Source organism: Streptopelia decaocto (assembly GCF_964273445.1).
Source record: "Streptopelia decaocto genome assembly, chromosome: 23".
Classification (NCBI taxonomy): domain Eukaryota; kingdom Metazoa; phylum Chordata; class Aves; order Columbiformes; family Columbidae; genus Streptopelia; species Streptopelia decaocto.
The window spans coordinates 2,398,032-2,423,852 of NC_138678.1; the positions used below are offsets into that span (position 1 = coordinate 2,398,032).

The 25,821-nt window shown below is 62.9% G+C and overlaps 1 protein-coding gene across 2 annotated transcripts in view; it reads left to right on the forward strand.

Moving 5' to 3' along the window:
* Positions 1–25,821, forward strand: part of ADGRB2 (adhesion G protein-coupled receptor B2) — a 94,786-nt gene that overhangs the window by 61,513 nt on the left and 7,452 nt on the right. Inside the window, exons 2-14 of one of the 2 annotated variants that reach the window (XM_082071385.1) lie at positions 12,379–13,171; positions 16,994–17,077; positions 18,318–18,482; positions 22,051–22,215; positions 22,292–22,393; positions 22,512–22,618; positions 23,018–23,212; positions 23,306–23,374; positions 23,475–23,583; positions 23,658–23,804; positions 24,677–24,752; positions 24,827–24,929; positions 25,189–25,232. In XM_082071385.1, the coding sequence (XP_081927511.1) occupies positions 12,394–13,171; positions 16,994–17,077; positions 18,318–18,482; positions 22,051–22,215; positions 22,292–22,393; positions 22,512–22,618; positions 23,018–23,212; positions 23,306–23,374; positions 23,475–23,583; positions 23,658–23,804; positions 24,677–24,752; positions 24,827–24,929; positions 25,189–25,232 (2,144 nt within the window). In that variant the 5' untranslated portion in view covers positions 12,379–12,393. The remainder of the gene's footprint in view (positions 1–12,378; positions 13,172–16,993; positions 17,078–18,317; positions 18,483–22,050; positions 22,216–22,291; positions 22,394–22,511; positions 22,619–23,017; positions 23,213–23,305; positions 23,375–23,474; positions 23,584–23,657; positions 23,805–24,676; positions 24,753–24,826; positions 24,930–25,188; positions 25,233–25,821) is intronic. The other variant, XM_082071386.1, reaches the window with a different exon arrangement.

The window sequence follows — 25,821 nt, forward strand, 5'->3', positions numbered from 1 at the left end:
CACCTCATTTACAATGATATTTTTTATGCTGCAATGGAAGAAAGCAGCTGCTATCTGTACAAATAAAATTAGGCCAAAGGAGGAAAGTAATTTTGTAAAAGAAATAGGGAGATGCAGGGGGAGATGGATAGGAGACAGATGAATAAACACAATCTACATAGAAACTGATAAAAATTCAATTTCTGCTCACACACGTCCCGGTCTAGCTCACTCCCTTCCTCTCCTCTTCTCCACGCGCTCCGGCGTTGTCTGCGGCCCTCGTGCATCCATCTGGGATGTGGGAGGCAAACACAATGATCCTATTCTGCCTTCAACATGCTGCAAAATTTTCTTTAATTACAGTTCTTTAATTCTTCTGACTCTGGCTTTATCTTCAATATTTCTTTTCCTTGCGAGCAGTGGGTGCCAGGGCCAGTGTCCCATGGGGGGAGGTGGTGCTGGGGGTCCCTCTGGGCACAACCCCCACCACGAGGCTTCTATGGTGGCACAGGGGACCTCGATGGTGCCTCTTCTCCCAAGGAACAAGGGACAAAATGAGAGGAAAGGACCTCACGCTGCACCAGGGGAGGTTTACATTGGGTGTTGGGAGCAACTTCTTCACCCACATCCTCCTGTGCACACCCATATCTCCCGTGCACACCCAGGTCCCCGTGCACACTCACGTTCCTGTGCACACCCAGGTCCCCGTGCACACTCACATCCCCGTGCACACCCACGTTCATGTGCACACCCACGTCCTCATGCACACCCACGTGTGTGGGGGCTGAGCCGCGCTGCAGCCTGGTTTCCATAGGAAACCAAGCGGAGCCCAAAATCCTGTGGGGAGGTGCTGGGGAGGGGGGGGTGCTCTGAAATATGTCCTGAAGAGCTCCATGTCCAGGGAGCCTCACTGTCCCAGCCGGTGCTCTGGGGACACTGGGTGGTGGGGACACCACGGTGGCACCCAGGTGGCTGGCGGTGCGAGAGGAGCTGTGCTGGTGGCAGCTCGACTGTGGTTGTGGGGTTTGGAGAGGGGATTTTGGTGGTGAAATAGCCTCTGTGTGCTCCCCTGACACTCGCAGATGACCAAGATGGGGCTGTGGGGGGTTGTCACCGGCGCTGCGGGGCTGTCACCAGCGCTGGGGCGCGTTCCTGCCCTTCTCGCTGCTTGCGTGTGCTTGTGCAGGTTGGGGGCGGCTCAAAGCTCACCCTGAGCATCCTATCCTGAGCACCAGGGAGTCTGGGGGCTCTTCGCACCTTGGCCCTGTGTGCAGCCTGCGTGCCAGCCCTCCTCCTCCTCCTCTTCCTCCATCTCCCCTTCTTCCACCTCCCCTTCCTCCACCTCTTCTCCTCCTCCTCCTCCTCCATGGGCCTTTCACAAGCTGCCAAGTGAAGACGCGCTTGCCGGAATGCACGCTCCAAAAGTTGATAATTCCCCTCCAGGCAATTAAAAGGAAGCCATTTCTCCTCAATCAGCTGTATTTGAATATGGAAATGATTTTTAATTACTCAGAGTCAATATCGTTTTATCACCAAAATGTGTTTGAACGAGGTTCACCGTATTTGCAGGGCGTCTAATAACCTGAATGCAAATTCACTGCGATTCATGCTTTTTAAATGCTCTGACGAGCAAGGGAAGGTGCTGCCCTTTGATGGTTTCATTCCCAGGGTCCTGACAGGGCACGAAATGCCCATCATCCCCCCCACCCCAGCAGCTGCCACAAGCGCACGTGCAGCGGGGACGTGGCAGGGGCCACCAGCCCGATGGGGACACGGGGACCGTGAATGTCCCTTTCCTGAGCACGGCCACCCCCGGCTCGCCTGGCCCTGAACAAGCCCTGGGTCAGCTCCATGTGGAGGCAGTGACAGCTCAGCAGCGTTAGATCCCTGGCTATTGTCTCCTGATTAATTTGCTAATTATGTTCTGCTTTTATCCAAGGGGCCTGGTGGCAGTGTGGAAATGTCAGGCACTTGTTTATGCCCCGGGTTGCTGGCACAATGACAAAGGCAGGGTCCTGGAGGAGCCACCGGTCACCTGGCCCTGCCGGCTCCGGCGTCACCTTGTCACAGCTCCCACGGGGCTGGGACCGAGCTGCTGCCTCTGCCACCGCTTCCCCCGTCAGCCCTGGGCCTGTCCTTTGGCCCGTGCTTTGATTTTCCCCATGGTGGGACCTGAAAATATCCAGATCCATCTCCCTATGCGCTCCAGGGATGGGGAGCACCGACACGGTGGCCCCAGTGCCACCATTGTAGGGGCTGACTACCCGTGGCTGTAGTCTTCTGGGTTTTCTTGCCGCGAGAACACATCAGGTGTCGGCATTGGACACCGCGCTCCTGCAAGCCTGAGCAGCCAAGATAACATCCCCGCTGCCGGCTGCAGCCGGGCGTTCTGCAGCCCTCATGTTTATTAATCGAGATGAATATTGATGTAAGGTTTCTTGCTCGTGAGCGGTTGCGGGTGTGCAGGAGCGACCCGGCTGCTGCTTCAGGCAGTGAAATGGTGCTGGTGGCCGGGGGCTGCGGGCAGGGCTTGGGGTCGAGTCCTTCAAACTGCCCTGCCTTGTGCCAAGGCATCATCCCTGCTTTGGCACAGATGGACACACGATCAGCCCGGGTCCATCCTTCAGCACACAAAGTGCCTGGAAGAATCAAAATGAATATGCTGAGGTGAAACGCATCTTCCCGGGCACAACAGCCACATCCATAGGTCTGGGAGCCTTGGGACTGGCTGTTGGCTGTGCCATGGTGGCAGTGCTCCTCAGTCCATAACAACCCCCAAAATGACAGTTATTTCAAAGCTTATTCATACCCCTCCTCTTCTCATCACACAAGCTTCCCTTGCTCCTTTTCCTTGGATTTTCTCCCCCCTGCCACCACCAGCAGAAAACTTCACGTGAAGGTTCCTGGGAGGTGAGCAGCGGCCGCGGGCAGCCGGTGCGGCGCCGGTCCCTCTGTCCCGCCGATGGGCACCAAGCGACAGGCAAAGGCTCCTCCGCCGGCGCTTACTGCCTCTTCCCATTAGAGCGGATTGTCTCACAAACCAAACTTCCCTGTTTATTGTTGCTTTTGTTTTTCCACCGGAGCAATTCGCAGTGAAGTTTATGGGAAGCGATTCAGACAGGCGGCTGCGCTTACCGGCTTCTCGGGGGCTGCCTTCTGCTCCCGTCTCACCCCGCGGTTCGAGCCGAGATGCTCCCGCTGAGCCTTTGTGAAAAGCTGCTGCTCCGTGCCCTGCTCGGGGAAGACGGGCCCTGGGGATCGGGCCCATCAGGGGCTGGTTTACAGCATCCCCGCATCCCCCCAGCCGAGAGCTGGATTCTGTCTCATCCCTGAATCCTCATCCAGTGCTGGGCTCGGAGTAGCTGCCACCTCACTGATCCTCCCCTGTCCCTGATCTCTGTGCCAAATGAAGGGGAAATAAGAGCCCCGTGTTGGAAACACAATAGTGCTGGATGCCTCGGGAGCTCCGGCCGTGGGGAGGGCTCGCCTGGTCCCTGTCTGGCACGGTGGATGCCGTGAGCCGCGGCGGCAGCGCCGGCGTAATGATTGTGGCGGCACCAGGGACCTTGTGTCAACCTGGCGGGTTATAATTGCCTTAATGGACAGGTCTAATTCCCATCCAGCAAGCAAAGCCCTGGTGTTACAACCTCCGCACGCGCGGGCGCTGCTCTAATTATGGCCTGCGAGCTGCTCTGCCTGTGCTGACACCCAGCCCCCCCCAATCTGTGGGTACTGATGAGGCTGAGAGCCCCGACTGGGGTTTTCCCCGTGTCCCAGGGGTTGAGGGGGGTGCTGAGGGCTGGGGCATCAGCCAGGGAGGTACTTCATTTTGTTTTCCTGGCCCAGGGGGGCTGCGGAGGGCAGAGCACCCCTCTTGCTTTGCTTTGGGCTGGGGGCACGGCCGACGGCGGAGCTGACGCTGTGACTGGGGGAGGTTTGCTGGGATGCAGCAGCAACAAGCAGCTACAGAAAGCACCCAGTTGTCCTGGTAACAGTGGGTGCTGCCGGCTCCTGCAGCTCAGCCCCCCTGCAGTGCCGGAGCCCTCCAGCCCCTCCTTGCCGCAGGCAGGGCCCCACTGGGGGCACTGGAGCCTTTTGGCGATGGAGCCTTGGGCAGGGGAGCGACACAGGGGCTGGAAATGGCTGGAAGGGCAGCAGCAGGCACAGGGTGACCTGCATGACCACAGGCTGTGGCCAGGCCTGGTGGCCCTGGTGCTCTTGCAGCACAGAGCAACGCCAACCAGGCTGTGCCGCAGCCAGCACCGGGGTCAGGGCTGAGCCTGTGGGCAACACATAGGCATCACATCTTGCATCCCATCCTGCACCCCATCCTGTGTCGCATCCTGCATCCCACCCTGCATTGCTTGCAGGGCAGTGGTAGCTGGTGACACGCAGTGCGTTTGGGTATTTGGAAGTATGTCAAGCGTGCAGATCTATTCAGATGTGGGAGCAAATACCTCGTGGGAAGCAGAGAGTGTGTGACCCAGAGAGCCGTGGCTTTGGGATCGCCCTTCTGCTGAGCTGCAGCCGCTGCAATGATCTGTATTTACAGAGACGGGTTCTGGAATATCCTCCAGTTATGTCTGAGCTAATGATGCTTTTCTCCCTGGGACACAGAACAGCCTGCAAAGCTGGTGTGCTTTCCTTCAGCCTTGACCCAGAGGGGATGAGTCTGTCTGGGGTCGAGGGGTCGGGCACCAACAGGCTGCAGGGGACAACTGGGAAAAGGGAACACCAGGGAGGGAGGGAGCTGAACAGCACAAAGGTCCGGGCTGCAGTGGAGCCTCTGTGCCAGCTGCTCTCAGCTGCCCATGGACCACCAAGACGCTCAGGTTTATCCCGCCTGTGCGGGGCCTTCGCATGTGAAACTGCAGCTCTGCAGTCCCCACCAAGCCCCACTGTGGCGCTGGGAGTCTGGCACCCTCTGTGTCACACACACTTGTGCCGCGTTTGTGCAAATGAGGGGTGTGCCAACCCTGTTTCTCACCTGGTGCTTGTGCTCCAGGTCTCCCTGCAGCCCATACCCCCCTGCACCCCTGTGAAACACGCCATGCTGAGGCCTGCACGTGTGTGCAACACAGCTGCTGGCAGGGACAGCGTGCATCCTGCACAGGGGTGTGCCACGCACATGCTTGTGCACACCCCAGCACCCACTGGTGTGCACGCGTGCGCTGCCCACGCACCAGCGCGCACGAACAGCCCGCTCGTGTGCACGCACCGACAGCCCAGCCGTGCACACGCGGCCACAGCCCACGCTTGTGCGTGCACGAACCAACTCACGCGTGCGCGGGCACATGCCATCCACACGCGTGCAGCCCCCCCGGAGCACAACACGCGTGTGCATCCCCCCCCACTCGGAGCACAACATGCGTGTGCCTGTGCATCTCTCCCGGAGCACAACACGCGTGTGCATCCCCCCCCTCGAATGCTCGCTCCCCCCCCGCGCTGCAGCGCCCCGGGGTCACCTTCCCACGCACCCACCTCCCCCCGGCCCCCCCCGCTCGCCCCCCCCCCGGGCTCCCGAAGGCGGCCCCGCCGCCGCGCAGGCTCCCGCCATGCCCGGTGCTGTCACACCGCCCCGCGCCCGGCGCATGCAGCAAGTGCCCGAGCGGCGCGCGCCGCCGCCCCCGCCCGCCCCCGCTGCTGCTGCCGCCGCTACCGGGGCCCGGCGCGCCGCGCGCCCGCTGCCGGCCCCGCGCGCCTCCGCCGCCGCGCTCCCCCGGGCGCGCCCGGGCACCGGCTGCCGCCGCCGCTGCCGCCGCTCGGGGATGGCCAGCCCGCTGCACGCCGCGCCGCGCCGGGGCTACACGCGCTGCTGACGGAGCGCAGGTAAGGGCGGCGGCGGGGACCCCCCTCCCGGTGCACCGGCACCCCCCTCCCCGCTGCACTGACCCCCTTCCTTCCCGGTGCACCGAGCCCCGGGCTGCGGGGCGCTCCGTTTCCCCCCCACCCCCCCCTCACTCCGCGGCGCAGCGGGGGCGGCAGCTCGCCGGGGATGCGGGATGCGGCGGCCGGAGCTGCCGGTTGGGCAAAGCCCCGGTTCCGCCGTGCCGCCCCCCCTCGCCACCACCGGCCAACTTTCCGGCCCCGGCGGCGAGCGGTAGGGCCGGGGAGTTGCAGGCGCGCCGCGGTACCGGCGGTGCCCCGTGCCCGGTGCGGGCAGCGGCGGCCCCGGCCCCGCATGGAAGTTGCGCGGGGGTTGCGGCGGCACCGGGCGGGCTCGGCACCGGGGCTGCCTGCGAGCGGCAGCGTGCCCGGGGCTGCCGGTCCTCCTCCGGGGCTGCCGGTTCCCCACTCGGGGCGCCGTTCCCCCCGGGTGTGCCGGTTCCCCCACCACAAACGGTGCCAAGGCTCCGGCAGCCCCACCGTGGAAGGGCTGCACGCGTGTCGGTGAGCACATGCATGTTGCCGGGCACACATGTGGCATTGTGGTGCCGCGGTGTGTCACACAGCAAGGCCACGGGTGCCCGGCTGCCTGCTGGCATTGCCCCGGCATGGGCACACGTGCTGCCAGCCTGGCAGGTGTGGATGCTCGGTGGGCTGGTCACCCCACACTGTCACCCATGGCAAGCGCCCCGGGGAGTCGGCACACACCGGGGCGCGTGGGCTGGCGTGTTGGCAGAGCCCTGGCAGCAGGCGGGCGGTTTTGCAGCCCTCCCCTACAAGGGGCTTTGTTTGGTGCCAGCATGGAGGGACTGCGGGGAGCCCCCCTGCCATGGCTGGGGCGAGCGGCACCTGGGGACCGTGGGCGTGCGGTGAGGGCACACGTGGGCGCCCAGTGTGTGCCAGCGCGGACACGTGCAGCGTGCAGGTGGCAGCCAGATATGGGGGGGAGTGGGGGAGCTGCTTCCCTTCCCAGGGGACCTGCAGGACCTGGGGTTCATGGCAGGAGTGGTGTCACATGTGCACACGCGTGTGCCCACGCAGGGCACTTGTTGAAGCACAAGGGGGGGATTTTCTGCAGCCCTGGCCGGTGTGGAAGGGTGCGTGTGGACCGTGTCTGCATGGTCGGTGCCGGGGGCTCACGGCAGCGCAGTGTGTGAGAAACCCTTTGGTTTTCTAGGTCATGTCACCACTGCCTGTGCTGGATGGCGCCTGGCAGCCAGGGCTGCCAGTGACGTGGGGAGGTGGCCCCGGGGTGGCCGGGCTGCGTTGTGGCAGAGAATCTGGTGGGGGTTTGTGACAGGGTGCTGCCGGTGGCTGAGGTGCCTGTGGAGCTGGTGGCACCGGGCTGGCACTTGGCTGTGTGGCTGGGAGAGCTCCCGGCAGGGCGATTATTTTGGACAAATCTCTCCCCTCTTGGTTTCTGAGCCGAGGAGGGTTTGTGGGGAGGGAGCTGGCTTATGGAGCTTGCACCAGGCACCCGTGGGGAGGAGCGGGGCGGTGCGGCTGTCGTCACTGTCACCATCGCCTGGCTGCCCTCTGGTCACCCTCACCGGCGAGGCTCAGCGCCCCGTTTCCCAGCGGGGTTCGTTACCAGCGGCACAGACGGCGGCAGATGCTGGAGTTGGCCGTGGGGCAGTGCTAGCCCCTCTGTGCCGGAGCCTGGCAGCAGTTCCTCCTCAAGGCCTGCTCGTCAAGCCTTGTCACCAGACCCTGCTTTGATCCAAGGAGTTTGCAAGAAGCCGGGATCCTACAAATTTGGTCTGTGCTGGAGACAAAATGGATACGGAGCTGGCACCGTGGGCGGCTTGCTCTGCGACCGGCAGCTGCGCGGCAGAGGTGCTCCAGCGCCTGGGACACGCTGCCGCCTTCCTGGCTGCCTCCGGCTCTTCTCAACACCTCTAAGGATCTCTGGCAGCGCAGCTCTTCTGCCGCCGTGCTGGGGGTGCCGGGCTCTGCTCGGAGAGCTGCAGCTGGCTCTGTCCTCCCTGGGGGCTTGTGGGCACCAGCCACCTGCCCAGAGAAGCGAGAATCGATGGGTTTTCCTTCACCTGGGCTATTCCCATCACTGCTGAGGTCCTGTTCTGCAAGAAGGGCTGCCCGTGCTGCCCTGCCCGGAGGAGGATGATGCTCGGATGGACCGCGGGACGAGCCGCCAGCCCTGGTCCAGCGCCCACGCAGCCCTCGGGGCTGGGCTGCTGTGACACCTCGATGCTTTTCCACGGGAGTTTGGAGCGGGGCCCTGCAAACTCATCTCTGACCACGATGCTGTCCTCTGGGCTGGCTCTGGGCCACCCAGCTCAGTTGCCAAACGTCAGAGGCTCCGTAGCTCCTCGGTGCTCGCGAGGGCCATTGTGTCCCCCCCCTGCTTTCGTTCTGTCTGTTCATTCTTGATGTCCTCCAAGAGTGGGATGGAGCCAGGTCCCTTCTTCTCCTTGAGGCACCTTGGAAGTTCCCGGTGGATCTGGGTCTGGCTGAGACAATGAGTTACAAAACAAAAAAATCCCTCTCCAGCATGAACACACATCCAGGCTGCCACCTCCCTGCTGCCACCCCTGCAACTCGGACCCCCCTTTGGAGCTCTCCTGGGGCTCTTAGCCCCCCGTCCCTTTGTTGTGCGGTGCCATGGCAGGAGGGAGCTGATGGAGAAGAGGGAGCCGCATCCCAGTGACGTGGAAACGACTCGGAAGAGGCCGTGGGAGAGCGGCAGGAGCAGCCGCGGCTGCTGCAGCCCCTGCGGGTGCCCTGCTGCGGGGGGGCTCGCCTCCAGGGACCCCCGTGGCCGTGGAGGGGGGAGGCAGCACACGCTGTTCCCTGGCAGAGCGTAATCCCTAATCCCGGTGGAGATTTCACTGCGCTGTCTCTCGGCCGTGCTTTTGGAGTGGAGTTTTACCAACAGCAGTTAAGTAAAATAAATAAAAAGGCCTGTGCTTGCCAGTGCGAGCGCGGCTCAGCCGCTGATTGGCAAAGCGGCACCATTAATTACCGCTCGGCGCTGCTGCCAGCCTGCCAGCTTCGGGAAAGGTGGTGGCAGCGCGCCGGGGACACCAGAGGGAGAGGGGGAGATGTGGGAGCGATGAAGGGGGAGAACGTGGTCCCGGGAGCCGGGGGGGTTGTGGTGCGGTGGGTGAAGCTGCACTGATACCCGTCTTTCCAGCGAGTGTCCATGCGTACACAGGAGCCCACGCATGTGCACACACATGTGCACGCACACGCCTTTGCAGGAAGCCGTGTTTTCGGGAGCTGTGATCTCAGCGGTGATGCTCACAGCGTTAATCAGCTGGCAGGGAGGCTGTGTGGGTGCTGGGCTCCGTGCTGGGGGTCCCTGGCACGGGGAGGACGGGCGCAGGGCGGCGAGGGCTGAGCACGGAGGTGGCGGAGGCGGCTTTGAAGTTCCCGGATGCCTTTGAAGTGCTAGTGAAGACCCTGGAAATTGGAGGGTTCTGGACTCTCCCGGCAGGAAGAGCTCGTTACGGCGCTTTGTTCGTCGGCATCGCCGCTGGGCAGGCAGGGATGTGGCCCCGTGGGATGGGAGCTGTGCCGTGGCCGTGCCGTGCTGTGCCACCGCCAGCCTGCTCCTCCCCAGATGCCGTTGCAGGGAACAAGGCCGTTCCTGCTGTGCTTCAACAGCCAGGACTGCCCGGCCTTTCCTTACCCCGTGCCCTTGTCCCGAGCCATCCTCGCCTTAGGAATTCTCATGCATCGTATATTTTCTACAGCCTATTAAAAGAACAGTGTCGGGTTAAAAACCGTGTCTCTTAAAACCCAAATCTCCTTTACTTTGCTATTAATCGTTTCTCAGATTATTAATGCCAGCGGGGTTTAGTGTTGCCCGTTTATCACTTTTGGGGCTGGTTTGTTGTTTCTGGCTTTGCCTGGCTGGAGAGGGGCAGCCGCGGCAGAGCAAAAGCGCGATGGTCAGGAACCGCCCCCCGTTGTGCTGGGAGGATGGAGCTGGACCAGATCCGCGCCAAAATCTCCATTCACGCGAAGCATCTTCAGGGAAACAACCTGTTTGTGCGGTGTGAGCGGGGCTGGCATGGAGCGGTGCCTCCTCCTGCTGTGCCGCGGCCGCCAGCGATGGGATGCCGAGCCCCGGTTGCGTCCTGCCGGTTACCAGCACCCAGTGGGATGCGATGGCAGCGATGGAGACGGGCTGCAGATGGGGAGCCTGGGATGTCGCTTCCGCTCAGTCACTTCCCAGCTCTGTGATGGCTCTTTAAAAGCTTTAATTAAAAACCCACCCCCTTCATTGCGCCCGAGCGGGGAACAAAGGCTGGAGGGTGGCCGAGGTGCGCGAGCGTGCCAGCCTGTGCCAACCGTGCACCGGGTGCCGTCCCCGGGGAGCAGCAGCCGCTCCAGCGAGGTGGTTGGGTACGGTGGGTCCCTAGGGGCAGCCGGCATCCCTCCATCGGCAGGCGGTGCCGGGATGCAGCTGCCGGGTGGTTTCTCCCGCATGGACCATTTTGGAGGGGCGACGGGCAGCGGGGCCGTGTCCGGGCACCCTGGCGAGGCTGGGCTCACCGGTGCACACCGACGGCAATGCTGCAGGGTGCCACATCCTTGCTGTGGTGCCAGGTAGGGGGTGATGGTGGCCCCTCCTTGATCCGGGTGACTCGGTGCCCCAGATGTTAAATATCTTCTCAGGCCCAGCATGCAGCTCAGTGAAATATTTTCACTGCAGCAGCAGCAGCAAGCGCTGCGGGGAGTGGGGCTGGTGCTGAACGAGCTGTATCAGATTTGATCTGCTCTTAACGAGCCCTGGCCTTCGGGAGCAGCCGTGGCGCGGTGCTGGGCTCTCGGGCAGCTGCAGCCGCAGCCCCAGCAGGTTTTCGGGGTGGAGGGAAGCTCCCCGTGGTCTGGAGCACATGGGTCTTTCATGGCACTGTGTTATAAACGTGTGGAGCCTGGGCAAGCATTGGCAGTGGCTGTGCCCGTCCCCACTGAGCCTTCCAGCGGCCGGTTTGCCCCGGTGGCCGTGGCGCGGGCAGGCTGGGCACCGGCAGGAGCCGGGCAGGAGATGACGAGCGGCTGGCGGTGCCCGAGCATCCCTCCTCGCTGCTCTCAGGCGAGGGAAGCAAGCACCATCTTGTGTCCCTGCCAGGCTGCGGGAGCCCCGGGAGCTCGCTGCAGAGCAGCAGCATGTCCCTGCCTGACCTCCTCTTCCTCCTCCTCCTCCTCCTCCCCCCATCCCCGGCTCTCCTGGAGCAGTGGAGGGATGTGATTCTTTGCTGAGTGCTTGAGGAGCACCAGTGGGGGCCGCCTGCTCCGGCTGCCCCTCGGCTCCCCGCCGCTGCTGCCGTGCGTGAGGGGGTCTCCTGCCGAATCCCCTGGGATCTCCTGAGGGTGGAAGTGGCCCCAGCCAAGCGGGGTTTTCTTTTGCCCCACATCTCCCTGCTTACATCGGGGTGTCCTCCCTGGATCCAGCCCCAAGCTGGCTGCTCCAGCCCCGTTCTCCCCGCGCTGCCGGGGCGGCAGGAGCCAGCGCCAGCCTGTTGCATGAGAGCTGGGTTATTTTTAGCTCCCTAATGTGCCCGTCGTGGCTTCAGCGCAGGCTTGGCCGAGGCTCAGGCTCCCTCCTCGATGAGCAGGGGGATACCCCGGTACCACTGCCTGATTTGGGAGCTGGAGATGTTATTTGGGGATGGAGAGGAGCATCCTGGTGTTGCACTGAGCATTCGGCATCCCCATACATGACTGGAATGGAGGGGAGCAGGGACCTTGGTGATTTTTGGAAATCAGTCTCTGGATGGCATCCATCCCCTGCGGGCACCTCTGAGCGTCCCCCGCCGTCCCCAGGGCTGCCCCGGGCGCAGGGTCCCCGGCAGAGCGGTGCCGCCACACGCGTGGTGGCCTTTGCCACTGTACAGCCGTGCTCCGGTCCCGCTTAATAAGGCCACCGCGTGCATTATTTTATTAATGAGTTATTAAAAAGCTATCCACGGCGATGCTGCTGCGTACCCGGCGTGACGTCCAAGAAATATGTACTTTAACGCTTGCTCGCCCTGTGCCAGGCTCTCATGGCAGGTCGGGGGACACACCACACTGTTGGGGTGCCCCTGTACCCCCAGCACATCACCACGGGCTCCTCTGCTGAGCTGCCAGCCTGTCCCCACGGTGCTCGGGGGCACCAGCAATAGCTACAAGGATTTTTATAGCCCAGTCTGGACAGAAGCTGTTCGGTGGCTCCTTGCCCAGGCTGTGCTTGGCTGGCTCTGAGGGCAGGGGGGTCTCTGTGTTGAGGTCCATTGGCTATGGGGGGAGCCGGGTCTCTGCTGTGGGGGTTTTGGGGTGAATCCCCGGTCCGTGCTGCGTGGTCCCAGGCCTGGGGGCTGCCTTGGCACAGCCTGGGGGACAGTGCAGGGGTCACTGATGGCTCTCCCCTGCCTGCAAGGTGGTGGCAGTGGCCGTGGACCAGCTGGGATGCTGCAGAGCACTGGCCCCCTCACCCCATACCAGCTCTGTGCCTCCCAGTAAGCATCTGTCTGTCTGTCTGTCCGTCTGTCTCTCCCGCAGGGCAAATGCCATAGGATGACCGCTGCTGGTCCCCTCTTACTGGCTGTGATATCGTCTGTCCTGTGGTTCACGTGGGGCTTCGACCCGGCTCCCAGCGCCTGCTCTGCTCTGGCCTCCGGCGTCCTCTACGGCTCCTTCTCCCTCAAGGACCTTTTCCCCACCATCTCCTCCGGCTGCTCCTGGACCCTGGAGAACCCCGACCCCACCAAGTACTCGCTCTACCTCCGCTTCAACCGGGAGGAGCAGGTCTGCACCCACTTCTCGCCCATGGTGCTGCCGCTCGACCATTACCTGGCCAACTACACCTGCGACCCCCGCGGCGAGGCCACCAGCCCCCCGCCTGCCCACCAGCGCCCCGAGGAGGAGGAGGAGGAAGCCGAGCTGGAGCTGTGCGAAGGCGCGGGGCCCTTCACCTTCCTCCATTTCGACAAGAACTTTGTGCAGCTGTGCCTGGCGGCCGAGCCCGAGGCGGCCCCCCGCCTCCTGGCCCCGCAAGCCCTGGAATTCCGTTTCGTGGAGGTGCTGCTCATCAACAACAACAACTCCAGCCAGTTCACCTGCAGCGTGCTCTGCCGCTGGCTGGAGGAGTGTCTGCAGGCGCCCGGCACCCGCCGCTGCGGCTTCACCCACGCCGGCTGCAGCTGCCAGGCGGGGACCCCCCCGGCACCGCGGCGCAACGGCACCCGGCACAGCGCCCGCACGCCCGCCCCACCGCCTGCTGCCAGCGACTGCTGCCCCCCGGACCTGCATTCTGCGAATGCCAACGATATCGACCTGCCCGAGGTCCCGCACGGTGAGTGGGGTGCAGGGGGAGCCCTGGGGACGAGCCTCTTGCTCCATGGGTGTTTCCCAGAGCATGGAGCAGGGAGGGTGTGCGATGGGTGAATCCTGCCTGTGCGTGCACCCTAGGGAAGTAGGGTGCAAATCGGGTGCTGCACATGGAGCATGGAGGCTGCGCAATGGATAAATCCTGTTTGTGCACACACCCCAGGGCTGGAGGGTGCAAATTGGGCACTGCACAGAGCAAGGAAGCTGTGCAATGAATAAACCCTACCCATGCATGCTCCATGGGGCAGGAGAGTGCAAATTGGGCACTGTGCATAGAGCAAGGAAGTCATGCAAAGGGCAAACGTGCCTGTGCACAGTCCCCAGGGCAGGAGCGTGCAAACTGGGTGCTGTGCACGCAGCAGAGAAGCCATGCAATAGATAAATCCTCCCTGTACCTGCTCCATGCATATTGGATGCTGTGCATGGAGCGGGGAAGCCATGCTGTGGATAAATCCTCCCTGTACCTGCTCCATGCATATTGGATGCTGTGCATGGAGCAGGGAAGCCATGCTATGGATAAATCCTCCCTGTACATGCTCCATGCAAACTGGGTGTTGTGCATGGAGCTGGGAAGCCATGCATTGGGTAAATCCTACCTGTACCTGCTCCATGCATATTGGGTGCTGTGCATGGAGCAGGGAAGCCATGCTATGGATAAATCCTACCTGTACATGCTTCCTGCAAGAGGAGTGTCCAAACTGGGTGCTGTGCCCAGCGCAGGGACGCCATGCAAAGTGCAAATCCTGAGCACGCTCGCAGCTCCCGGTGCACCTCGCCTGAGCAATGGCCAAGCTCAGCGGAGCTGCAGCTCGCTCTGCCCTGGCCGGTCAGCGCGGCTCCCCGCCGGCCCCGGCTGTTTGCCGCGGCTGCTCTGGCACAGCCTGCGTGGCCCCGGGGCTGCTGCTCGCCCCACTGCGAGCCCAGAGCGGGAGCCCTGTCACTCTGCATTGCTGGAGACGTGGAAAACAATTTGCAGGTAAAATGACCCTTTCCCGTAGCAAATTACCCTTGACTGCTGCAGCTCGGGCGCTTGTTATTCCAGGGAGGATGTCACGGCATGGTGGCATGGCGCGGCCGGGCTATTAACCAGGCGGAATGAAGCCATTTGCTCGTTACGGGATTGCAGGAGCCTCAAGTGAAGATAAAGCAGCCACGTTCACCCATACCTTGGGCACGGGGGTCAGGCTGCCCGAGCGTTCCCGTCACCCGCAGGGCATCTCTGCTGAGCCAGCGAGGGGATGCAGGGCTTTTGGGTGCACATCTGGCCAGATGTTCACCCTGCGCCAGCCCTGGGAGATGCGTGGGGAGGAACAATCCCCAACTTAGCTGTTTAGGGTCTTTATCCAGCAGATTAGGTGGTGGTGATGGGCTGTGGGTATATATATAATTTCATTGGGCTTTAGCATTTATTTCTGGAGCTAAATGTCATTACGGGCAGATCCCCCGACTAAATCCCTGGTCCGTTACAGCTGCAGGGTTATAAATCGCCTCATCCCAAGGGGAGCTGCTTGAGCTGATTTTACTTTATTTCTTCTTTTTTTCCTTTTAAATGCAACTCCTCATGGGTGATTAAGAGCTCAGTGCCTGGTTCAGGTGCCATCCCTGAGCTCGACCTGGCTGGTTCTCTGCTCGGGGCACCCAGGGATGATGGAGGGTGGAGGAGGGCTGGAGGATGCCCCATCCCTTTGGTTCCCTGGGCTTTGGTGGGGGTTAGCGATGCCCATGGCTGGTTTGGTTGGGTTTAGTGATGCCGAGCATGGCTCAAAGAGGGGATGCTGGAGCGGGGAGTCCCCGCAGACCCGGCAAGTTTGGGCATGGAGCCACCTGCAGAGCGGCTGCACGAACTCCCGCTCCTTCCCCAAATTACATTTGACATTCAATTAAAACCTGGAGGCACCCGGAGGTACAATGTTATTGTGTTATTGCGGCACCGCTGCCTCGGCCGCCCCGTGCGCCGCTCGCTGCCAGCCCCTGCGCCACGTCCCCCCCGGGGGTCCCCAGCATCACCGGGCTGCACCGCAGGCCGGAGCACAGAGCACCCTTGATGGCAGCGAGGGGGGGTCCCAGGCACCCACCTGGCCTCCCCCTGGGTGAGAATAGCCGCCTTTCAGGGTGACGGTGACAGGCAGGGCCGGGGGGCTGAATGGCGCCTGTGAGCCCAGCCTTGGCGGGCGCCCAGCGCTGATCTCACCAGCTCCGCTCCGCCGAACGCCGCAGCCGCGCAGCGACGCGGGGGCTGGCACCCGCCCAGCGCTCCCCGGGATCCCCACGGCCAGCCGCCGTGTCCCCGGGGTGTCCGCGCTGTCCCCTCCGTGGCACAGCTCTCCCTTGGGAACAGGGGGGATATGGTTGGAACTGGTGGGTGCAGCCCCAGTGAAATGTGGTGCTGTGTCCACGCAGATGGAGTGGGGATGGGGTTGAAAATTTGTGGGGTGACGTTGGGCACATTGCATCTATGCAATAGGGGGGGATCTTTGGGGGTCACAGAACCCACAGTGCCACAGCCAAGCAGTTCCAGCTCTAGGCTGCCCTGAAGCCATCACCCTTCAGAAACCAACCCCTGGGGAGGTGACACCATGGCTGCTGGCTTGTGGGGACACGACTGGCCTTGAGGGACATCCTGGTCTCCCCAAAAGAACCCCCCTGCCCTTGCAGCCCAGCAGCCATGCCATGGTGTGGGGAGGTGGGGGCCGCCTGGGGCAGGACTGGGCGCAGGTACCAGGATGGAGGATGCAGGGGATGGAGGATGCAGGGGATGGAGGATCCACGGGATGGCTGCAGCCGCCCTGTGCTGACAGCCGGGGATTTAGTGCTCTCAGAAGGAAATTGAATTTGGTGTCTCTGTCGAACACCGCCGGGGAGAGCGCCCTCGTATATCCTCAGGATTTATGGTTTTCCCCGGGCACTCACCATGACGGGTATAATTCTGCCATGCTGCTCGTGCAGGCAGGCGGCCCCGTGGGGAGCTCGGCCCCATGGCTGGACAGACCCCCCAGGGCGGCCCCTAGCCCCCCTGGGTCCCCCTGCACGCCCCATGCCACAGAGCAGGATGTGTTGGGACAGGAGCCAGGGGTGGCTGAAGGTGACAGCGAGGACCCTGAGCAGGGGACAGGGCCAGGCAGGGGTTACGCTGGATTGAAAGGAAAAGTCAGTCAATTTGGGTCTGGTTTAAGGCACTAACAGCCCTGTCTGGGGCTCATACATCGCCTGCAGGTGTTGCTGCCATACTGTCCATGGGAACTCACCAGCATCCTGCAACGCGGGTTTGGGGACAAGGGACCGTGCTGCAGGATGTGGGGTGGCCTGGGGGGCGCGGGGGAGGCCGGGGAAGGCGTCACCCCCTGCGCCCGCAGCCGCGCGTCCCACCGAGCCCTCCGCATGCCAGTTAATTTCACGCCAAGTGCTCTTGATGGATCTCTTGTTATTTTTGGTGAGCCGAGCTATAAATTTGTGCCACCTCACTGCAGCAAGCTGTTAAGTGGGGACGCAGAGCACCTCTGCCCAGCACCACGGGGACACGGGCACCCCGACCGCCCTGGGGACATGGCACCCCTGGCCACGCTCCAACCGCAGCCCCTCTGACAGGGGGCGATGTGTTTGGGGGGAGCTGTGACACATTTTGGGGGGCTGGGAGTGTGCTCAGCCATCTCAAGCCCTCAAGGATGCCACGCAGTGCTCAATGTGGAGCTGGGTGTTGGTGTCCCCCATGCAATGTCCCTTGACCCACAGTGGCCCGTCCCCATCTCCGTCCCCTGTCCACTCTCACCAGAGCCCTTTTTTCTTCCAGGCAATGAGATTGAGGAGAACCTGAAGGTGAAAACCCAGTGGCCACGGTCGGCAGACGAGCCAGGTGTCTACATGGCCCAGACAGGTACTGGCACTGCCCCGGTGTGGGGACAGACACAGGACACCAGTGACGTGGGGCTTGGGGTGATGGAGATGGAGTGACTCCCTTTTGCTTCCTGCTCACGGACCAACTTAATTTGCTCCATTTATATATTTTTTTCCTTTACACCTTCCTCCGAGGGTTGTAAAGCAAAAAAAAAAAATCCATTAACTGTTTAGTTCAAATGTATTTATTTGGCAAATCCATCTGGCTAATTTGAGTGCGCTGCTTCCCCCTCCCCAGCCCCCCTTGATTTATGGTCGGAGGGCTCGGAGGCGAGCGGGAGATGGATGGGCTCTGTGTGCCTGGCATGCAGATCTGCTCCATGCTGGGATGCTCGCGGGGGTCCCGTCCCCCTGGGAGCTGCTGGGCAGAGCCTGGGGTGACCCTACTGGTGGTCCTGGGGTCCCCATGTGACGCAGGGCATTGTCACCTCCACGGGAGCCCTGCTCTGCAGCCTGCGTCTTGCCTGTCTCCGGGACAAATCGTCCCCTTTGGAGCCCTCCTCCATATATTCCTTTTTAATTTAAACTGATGGCCTTTGCGTCTGGCCTGTCCAATAGCTTCAGCGACATCATCAAGCTTAATAAGAGCTGGGTTGTTGTAAATGTCAATGCTGTGCCTGGGCGGGGAGAGGGAACTGCGCCGGGCTGCCCGCGCTGCCTGTGCTGCCCAGTGGGTGCTGCCCCCGTGCCGGGTGCGATCCTGTGCCCCAGCCCTCACTGGGATAGTTTTTGTGTGGTTTAAGGAAGGTGGTTAAATATCTCCTTCTCTGGGGATATTCAAAACCCACCTGGATGCAATCCTGTGTGATCTGCTCTGGGTGACTCTGCGTTACAGAATCACAGAATCATTTTGGTTGGAAAAGCCTCTCAAGATCGTCGAGTCCAACTGTTCCCCCACCCCTGACACTGCCCCATGTCCTGAGAACCTCATGTCCGTCTGTCCAACCCTCCAGGGATGGTGACTCCAGCACTGCCCTGGGCAGCCTGTTCCAATGCCCCACAGCCCTTTGGGGAAGAAATTGTTCCCCAGATCCAACCTCAACCTCCTCTAAACCCCAGATCATCTCCCCATCACACTTGTGCTCCAGCCCCTTCCCCAGCTCCGGGGTTGGACTGGATGACTCCAAAGGTCCCTTCCAACCCCAACCATGCTGTGATCCTATGACCTTCCCCGTCCCCCTGGCGCGGTCACCATCTCTCAGGCTCCGTGTCACCCGCAGGGGACCCGGCGGCAGAGGAATGGTCCCAGTGGAGCGTGTGCTCGCTGACGTGCGGACAGGGCTCCCAGGTGCGGACACGCTCCTGCGTCTCCTCGCCCTATGGAACGCTGTGCAGCGGGCTGCTCCGCGAGACGCGCACCTGCAACAACACGGCCACCTGCCCAGGTACGGGGGACATGGGGACACCAGGGGCGTCGGAGCCAGCTGGGGTGCCCAGCGCTGATGAGGCTCTGGGTCAGTGCCCAAAGGGCTGGGTGGGTGGGTGGCTGTGGCATGTCTTTGTTGGGGCTTTCTGGGGGTGTGGGAGCTCTTGCAGGTGGGGGGATGCTGTACAAGGTTGGGGCTCTGTGTGGCAGTGCTGGCGTGGAAGCATCGTGTGCTGGGCTGCTCTGAGCCCCGTCTCCGCATCATCTCACCTTCCCAGTTGTAGCAGCTCCTGGGAAATCACATGGGGTGCAGCAAGTTGGGGGGTGTCTGGAATGGGTGCCCCAGTGCCCCATGTCACTGGCGCTGCTGCTGGGGGTTTTGCCTTTGAAGCAGCTGGGCTGGTGACTCCTCTCCATGCCCTCTTGGGGCTTCCCCAGGGTGTCCCTGAGGTTTTGTGCTGGGGGAATGTGGTGCTGGCGCCTGTGCTGGGGGACGTGGGGCCGGGCGGCTGTCAGGACAGTGTGATGGTGGGTCCCCACTCACACGGGGCAGGATGGGGCTGAGCTGCTCAGGGCTTTGAAGCAGATTGTGGGCAGGAGCAGACAGGTGGGATGCCAGGGGTCTCCCTGGGCCCGTTTGTCCGTGGTGTGTCCGTCTGTCTCGTGTGGGACACTGGGGATCGGAGGGGCCTCGGGGTGCTGCAGTGGCAGCCAAGCCTGAGATGTTTCTGAGGCTTTGCACCCCCAAAACACACATGTGCCTGCTTCCCTCCGTACCGGGAGCACAGCCCTGTCCTGGTGCTGCGGGGAGGTGGCAGCTCGCGGAGGAGCATCCTTTGGGATGCTCATGCACCATATGGTCCCCACTCCCTTCCTTGCGAGCTGAGCTCCATGGATGTGATGTGTAAACGGGGTGGCCGTGCCTGGTGTGTCCATGTGGGCTGGAGTGCGCCGGGCTGTGTGTTGGTGTGGGGGAACATGTGCCGCCGGTGCCGGGATCCCAAAGTTGGCGCCGGAGCAGAGCAGGGAGCGGCAGCGGCACCGCTGCCTGCTCAGAGCCCTCGGGGTTTGGGCTTGGGCGTGATGGTGGGACACAGAGAGGAGATGGGGACCGTCCCACACCTCTGTCCTGGGGCTCGAGGGGTCTGCGGTGGGCCGGACCCCTGGGTGCAGGGAGGAGGAGGAGGAGGCGAGGGCGCTGTGCTGTGTTGCAGTTCGTGGTGCCTGGGAGGAGTGGTCCCCATGGAGCCTGTGCTCAGTGACCTGCGGGCGAGGGGCCAGGACCAGGACGCGGCACTGCGCGGCCCCGCGGCGCGGAGGGAAAGCCTGCGAGGGCCCCGAGCTGCAGGCCAAGCCCTGCAGTATCGCGACCTGCCTGGGTCAGTACCCCCCGCTCCCCCTGCTCCTCCGTCACCCCCCAGAAGCCCAGGAGATGCCATCAGGGCCATTAGTACTGTGAGGGATGGGTGGCATCGCTGCGGGGACCCGGGACAGCCCGTGCGTGCTTGACATGGGTGCAATCTCCTGTCCCTGATGGAGAGCCGGCTCTGTCGGCAATGCTGGGGGGGGCTCAAGCCCCACCATGGGCAGGGTGGCCAGCCTGGGGACCGCAGAGGAGCTGGCTCCTTCCTTCTCCATCTGCTGACACAGACTGTCCCCGCAGCACGCACAGCGCTGGCACTGGGACATCGTGGGGCACCGGGGAGGTGGCAAAGGGGGTAGGTCACAAGGTCTGTCTGTGCGCAGGTGGCAGCGCCATCTCTGTCCCTCACTCCTGCCATGGTGGCAGCCGTGGGGTGTGTGCAGGGATGGCCAGGGATGATGCCACATCAGGGCTGGCATCCCTGTGTGTGTCGTGGTGAGGCCAGGAGCAGGAGGGAGCTGAGGGTGAGCAGGGAGCAGCAGCTCTGGCAGGGATGTGTCACCCATGGCTCATGGCTTTTCCTGTGGCTGCCCCACGGAGCTGCTGCTGGAGTGACGGGAGCTCAGAGCAAATCCTTCCCCAGCCACCCTGGTCCCTACAGGTGGGCTCACAGGTCTGGCAGTGAGCGATGGAATCATTTTGGTTGGAAAAGCCCCTCAAGATCATGGAGTCCAACTGTTACCCCACCTGGCACTGCCCCATGTCCCTGAGAACCTCATGTCCGTCTGTCCAACCCTCCAGGGATGGTGACTCCAGCACTGCCCTGGGCAGCCTGTTCCAATGCCCCACAGCCCTTTGGGGAAGAAATTGTTCCCAAGATCCAATCTAAACCTCCTCTAAACCCACCCAGGTCCCTCAGCCGCTCCCATCACACTTGTGCTCCAGCCCCTTCCCCAGCTCCGTTCCCTTCTCTGAACCCGCTCCAGCACGTCAAGGTCTTGTTTGGTGTGGAGCGATGCTGGGACTGTTGGGTTTGTTGTGTCGTGGTGCCAGGGGCTCACATGGCCCCATGAGCATGACCATGTGTCACGCTGGGCGTTGTAGTGCTATGGGGCTGTAGGAGCATCTGCTCGGGGTGTGGGGACCAGTTCTGGTGCCAGCCCCCCCGTCCGGGGCACAATTTGGCGCTGGCTGTTGCTGTCGGCACAGGAGGAGCCGCCACGTCCGTCGGTTGGACCCGTTGCGCAGGGGGTCGGGGAGAACCGGGGCTGCGCGGCCAAGGGGCCGCCGGCTGGGGGGGCTGACGCTGCTCCTCTCGCTTGTCCCCGCAGTGGAAGGGCAGTGGCTGGAGTGGGGCGCCTGGAGCCGCTGCTCCGTCACCTGCGCCAACGGCACGCAGCAGCGGACGCGCAAGTGCAGCGTCGCGGCCCACGGCTGGGCCGAGTGCCGGGGGGCCCACGCCGACGCCCGGGAGTGCTCCAACCCCAGCTGTCCCAGTAAGGCCCCGCGCGCTGGGGGGGAGCTGGGGGGAGGCCACGGGTGCTGCTGGCATGGTGCACAGCTGTGCATCCACCTCGTGTCACCGCCGGTGACACCGGGATGCCGGCAGTCCCCTCTGCTGTGTGTAAGGAGCAGGAGGCAAAGGGTGATGCTGGGGATCAGCAGCCCCCCCATAGTGGTTGCTCCCTCCAGACACATCCCAGCTGGAGGAGCCGGGGATTCACCCTGTGCCCTCACTCCTGTGTCACGCTTTGGGGACCCGTCGGTGCCTGGTGGCAGCAGGTCCCGGTGTGCTTTGGGTGCACAACACATGCGAGCTCTTGCAGGGCTGGGGGCAGCTCTGGGGATGGGGGGACACTGGTGGGGGCAGTCAGGCCAAAGGTTGGACCCCGTCCTCATCCTGTCCTTCGACCCCATCCTTGTCTTGTCCTTCGACCCCTCGGTTTCGGTGGTGGGTGCGGAGGGAGGCGGTGGCTGCGCCGTGATGGGGCAGGGAGCAGCTCTGCCGTGTGCCGAGATGCCCTTGGGCTGGACGGGGCTGCTGGGCTCGTCTGAATGAGATTTAAATCCTTGATCCATGGATTTCATATGCTGCAGGGCTTTCAATTCGTGGCATGGGGGACGGGGGACCAACCGCCGCTGGGGCCCATCAGCCCATCCTCATTCCCCTGGGTGCCACTCGCTGTGCTGATCCAAGTGTCCCACTGTGTCCCCATCCCTGCAGCTGACAGCAAATGGGGTCCCTGGAACCACTGGAGCCTCTGCTCCAAGACGTGTGACACCGGCTGGCAGCGCCGGTTCCGCATGTGCGAGGGCACGGGCGTGCAGGGCTACCCCTGCGAGGGCAGCGGCGAGGAGGTGAAGACCTGCAATGAGAAGAAGTGTCCAGGTAGGGGACGCCCCGTCACCCCAGTGCCCATCACCCCATGTCCCGCCTGCACCTGAACACCTGTCTTGTCCTCCAGCCTACCACGAGATGTGCAAGGACGAGTACGTGATGCTGATGAGCTGGAAGAAAACAGCTGCCGGGGAGATCATCTACAACAAGTGTCCCCCCAACGCCACAGGTAAGCACCCCCGAAACCCCACACCCTGGAGCAGGGTGGCATCAGAGTCCCAGGCAGTGCCACCTGTCCTTGGAGACACGGTTCCCGTGCTGGTGACAAACCCGGTTCTCCCGCGCAGGGTCTGCCAGCCGCCGGTGCCTGCTGAGCCCCCATGGTGTTGCCTACTGGGGGGTGCCCAGCTTCGCCCGCTGCATCTCCCACGAGTACCGATACTTGCATCTCTCAGTAGGTGCACGCTCTGGCGCGGCCCCCTGCCCTCCCCTCCCTGTCTCTGGGCGTCTGCTCTGTCCCCAGTCTCTGCCATCCCCTCCCGGGCAGGGAAACCCAGCAGCTGCCTTGCTTTGTTGCATGGGGAAACTGAGGCAGGGCTCCCTGGGCAGGGCTGGGAAAGGGGGGGCCCTGTTCTGGAGTGGGAGGGGGACCCCAGTGTGAGCAGTGTCCTTGGGAAATGATTTTTGGGGTGGGAACGAACCCCCTGTGTCCTGCTGCTGCCCGAATTAGTGCAATTAGCTCTGCAGTTTTCCCACTGCCCTGGCTCTGCGCATGGCAAGGGAGCTGGGGACAAGGAGCATGGCTGGGGAGGGTGCTGGTGGCCAAGTGACACTGTTGTCCCCCCCATACAAGCTGCGGGAGCACCTGGCCAAGGGGCAGCGGGTGCTGGCGGGCGAGGGGATGTCGCAGGTGGTGCGGAGTCTGCTGGAGCTCATGGCGCGCAAGACCTACTACAGCGGGGACCTGCTCTTCTCCGTGGAGATCCTGCGCAACGTCACCGACACCTTCAAGAGGGCCACCTACACCCCGTCCTCCGAGGACGTGCAGGTAGTGGGGCAGGGGACGGCGAGGGACACGCCTTGGGGGAGGTGGCAGCGGTCGGTCCCCAGACGCCAGCCCCGCTGAGCCCCGTCCCCGCAGCGCTTCTTCCAGGTGGTGAGCTACATGGTGGACGCGGAGAACCGCGACAAGTGGGAGGACGCCCAGCAGGTGAGTGGCACAGGTCACAAGGGGGTGGCCGGGGCAGCTGGGATGTCCCCACCGTGGGGACATTGTCCCAGCAGCTGCGGAGCTGGTTCCTTGCCCACAGGTCTCGCCTGGGTCCGTGCACCTGATGAAGGTAGTGGAGGACTTCATCCATCTGGTGGGGGATGCGCTGAAGGCTTTCCAGAGCTCCCTCATCGTCACCGACAACCTGGGTGAGCGGTGGGATGGGCACGGGGCCGCGGCGGGGCCGGGGAGCCGGGCGGTGACACCTGCTCTGCCCGGGCAGTGATCAGCATCCAGAGGGAGCCCGTCTCCGCCGTCTCCAGTGACATCAACTTCCCCATGAAGGGGCGGCGGGGCATGAAGGATTGGGCCCGCAGCTCCGAGGACAAACTCTTCATCCCGCGGGAGGTGCTCAGCCTCACGTCTGCTGGTGAGCGCGAGCGTGTGCACGGGAACGTGCAGGTGTGTGCGTGGATGTGTGCACGGGTGTGCAGGCGTGGGAGTGAGCGTGCGGCTGGGACTGCACAGGGGTGTTCATGGGTGTGAGAGTGCACAGGTGAGTGCACATCTGGTGCTATGCGCGTGTGTGAGTGCACATCTGGGAGTGCATGTGTGTGTATGTGTGTGAGTGCTCATCTGGTGGTGTTCACACATGTAATCATGCTCATCTAGGAGTGTGCATGTGTGTGCACATTAGCATGCACATGGGAGTGCACATCTGGTGCTGTGCACATCTGTGTGTGCACGTGTGGGTGAGCATGCATGTTCAAGTGCACATCTGGTGCTGTGCATGTGTGCGACTGCACATCTGGGATTACGCACATGTGTGAGTGCATATCTGAAAGAGTGCATGTGTGTGCACATGTGTGAGCACGCACATGTGTCATTTCACATCTGGTCTTGTGCACATACATGACTGCACATCTGGGGGTGTGCATGTATGTGCACACATGAGCATGCACATGTGAGTGTACATCTGGTGCTGTGTGCACACAGGGCATGCACGTGTGGTGCAGCACACATTTGCACATGTCTGAACATGCATGTCCAGGAGTGTGTATGTATGAGCACACACATGTGTGAGCTTGTGTGCCTGGGGCTGTGCACATGTGGGAATGCACATTGGGGAGTGTGCGCATCTGGGAAAGCACATGTGTAAGTGTTCACATGTGTGCGTGTGCAGGCCAGCTCCTGCCAGCTCGTGTGTCTGCATGTGTCCGTGTGTCTGTGCCATGTGCTCGTTCCCCCCTGTGTGTCGGGAGCAGCCGTGTGTACTCTCACATGTGCGTGTGTTCTCTGCAGAAACAGAGGAGTCATCCCACTTTGTCATCGGGGCCGTGCTGTACCGCACGCTGGGGCTGATCCTGCCCCCGCCCAGGTGAGTGGGGCTGCCCCTGCTGTCCCCCTGGGCTGTGTCCCCATCCCGGTGACAGCCCGTGCCCCTCCCTTCAGGCCCCCCCTGGCTGTCACCTCCAAGGTGCTGATGGTGACAGTGCGCCCGCCAACCAAACCCGCGGAGCCGCTGGTCCTGGTGGAGCTGTCCCACATCATCAACGTGAGTGTCCCCCTCCTGTCCCATCACCATGTCACTGTGTCACCTCTCGGTCCCATGTGGACCAGCCCCTTCACTCCCGGGCACTGAGAGCAGGGCAGGGGCCAGCAGCTCCCAGCTGGTGGCCACAAATACTCGGCTCTGTGCCCACGCTGGGGACGTGCCAGCGCTGGGGGAGCTGGGCAGGTCCCCAGCATATCCCCATGGGCCGGTCACCCCCTGGGGTGGGGGGTGAAGCACTAACCCGTCCCTCTGTCCGCAGGGCACGTCCCACCCGCAGTGCGTCACCTGGGACTACTCGAGGACGTGAGTGGGGCGCAGGGGACAGGGACACCCCTGGGGCAATGCTGGGCAATGGGGCTGTCCCAGCACCCCGTCAGTCCCTGGGGAGGTGACAGGGCGGGACGGGGAGCGGGGACAGTCCCTTCCCATGGCTCAGCCCCTCCGGCTGCGGGTGAATCGTGCCGCGGGATCGATGTGACGCTGGGGACGGATGCTGCCAACCTGCCAGATGCAATTATTTAGTGCAGAGCCCAGTGCTCTGGCAGTGCGGGAAAGTAGGGCATGGCGGGGGGGACAGGGGGACACTGCTGGGCCCCCCAGCCCGATGCCTGTGGGTGCTCCGTGCCCCGGGGTCACTGGTTCCAGTCCAGCTCCATGTTGACGGGGAGGCGCGTGGCTGTGATGAGTGTGGCAGGTCTCAGCCTGGCCCGGGGGAGCCGTGTCCCCATCTGTCCCACAGACCCAGTTCCCGGTTTCCTCACTTTGCTGGGAGCGGTGGCCAGTGTCACCGTGGGGCACCCCCCTCCCTGCTCCCTCTTGGAGGGGTGCCAATGGTAGGAGGGGTCCCCATGGCAGTGGGGAGGCATCACCTGCTCTGGGGCAGCACATCTGT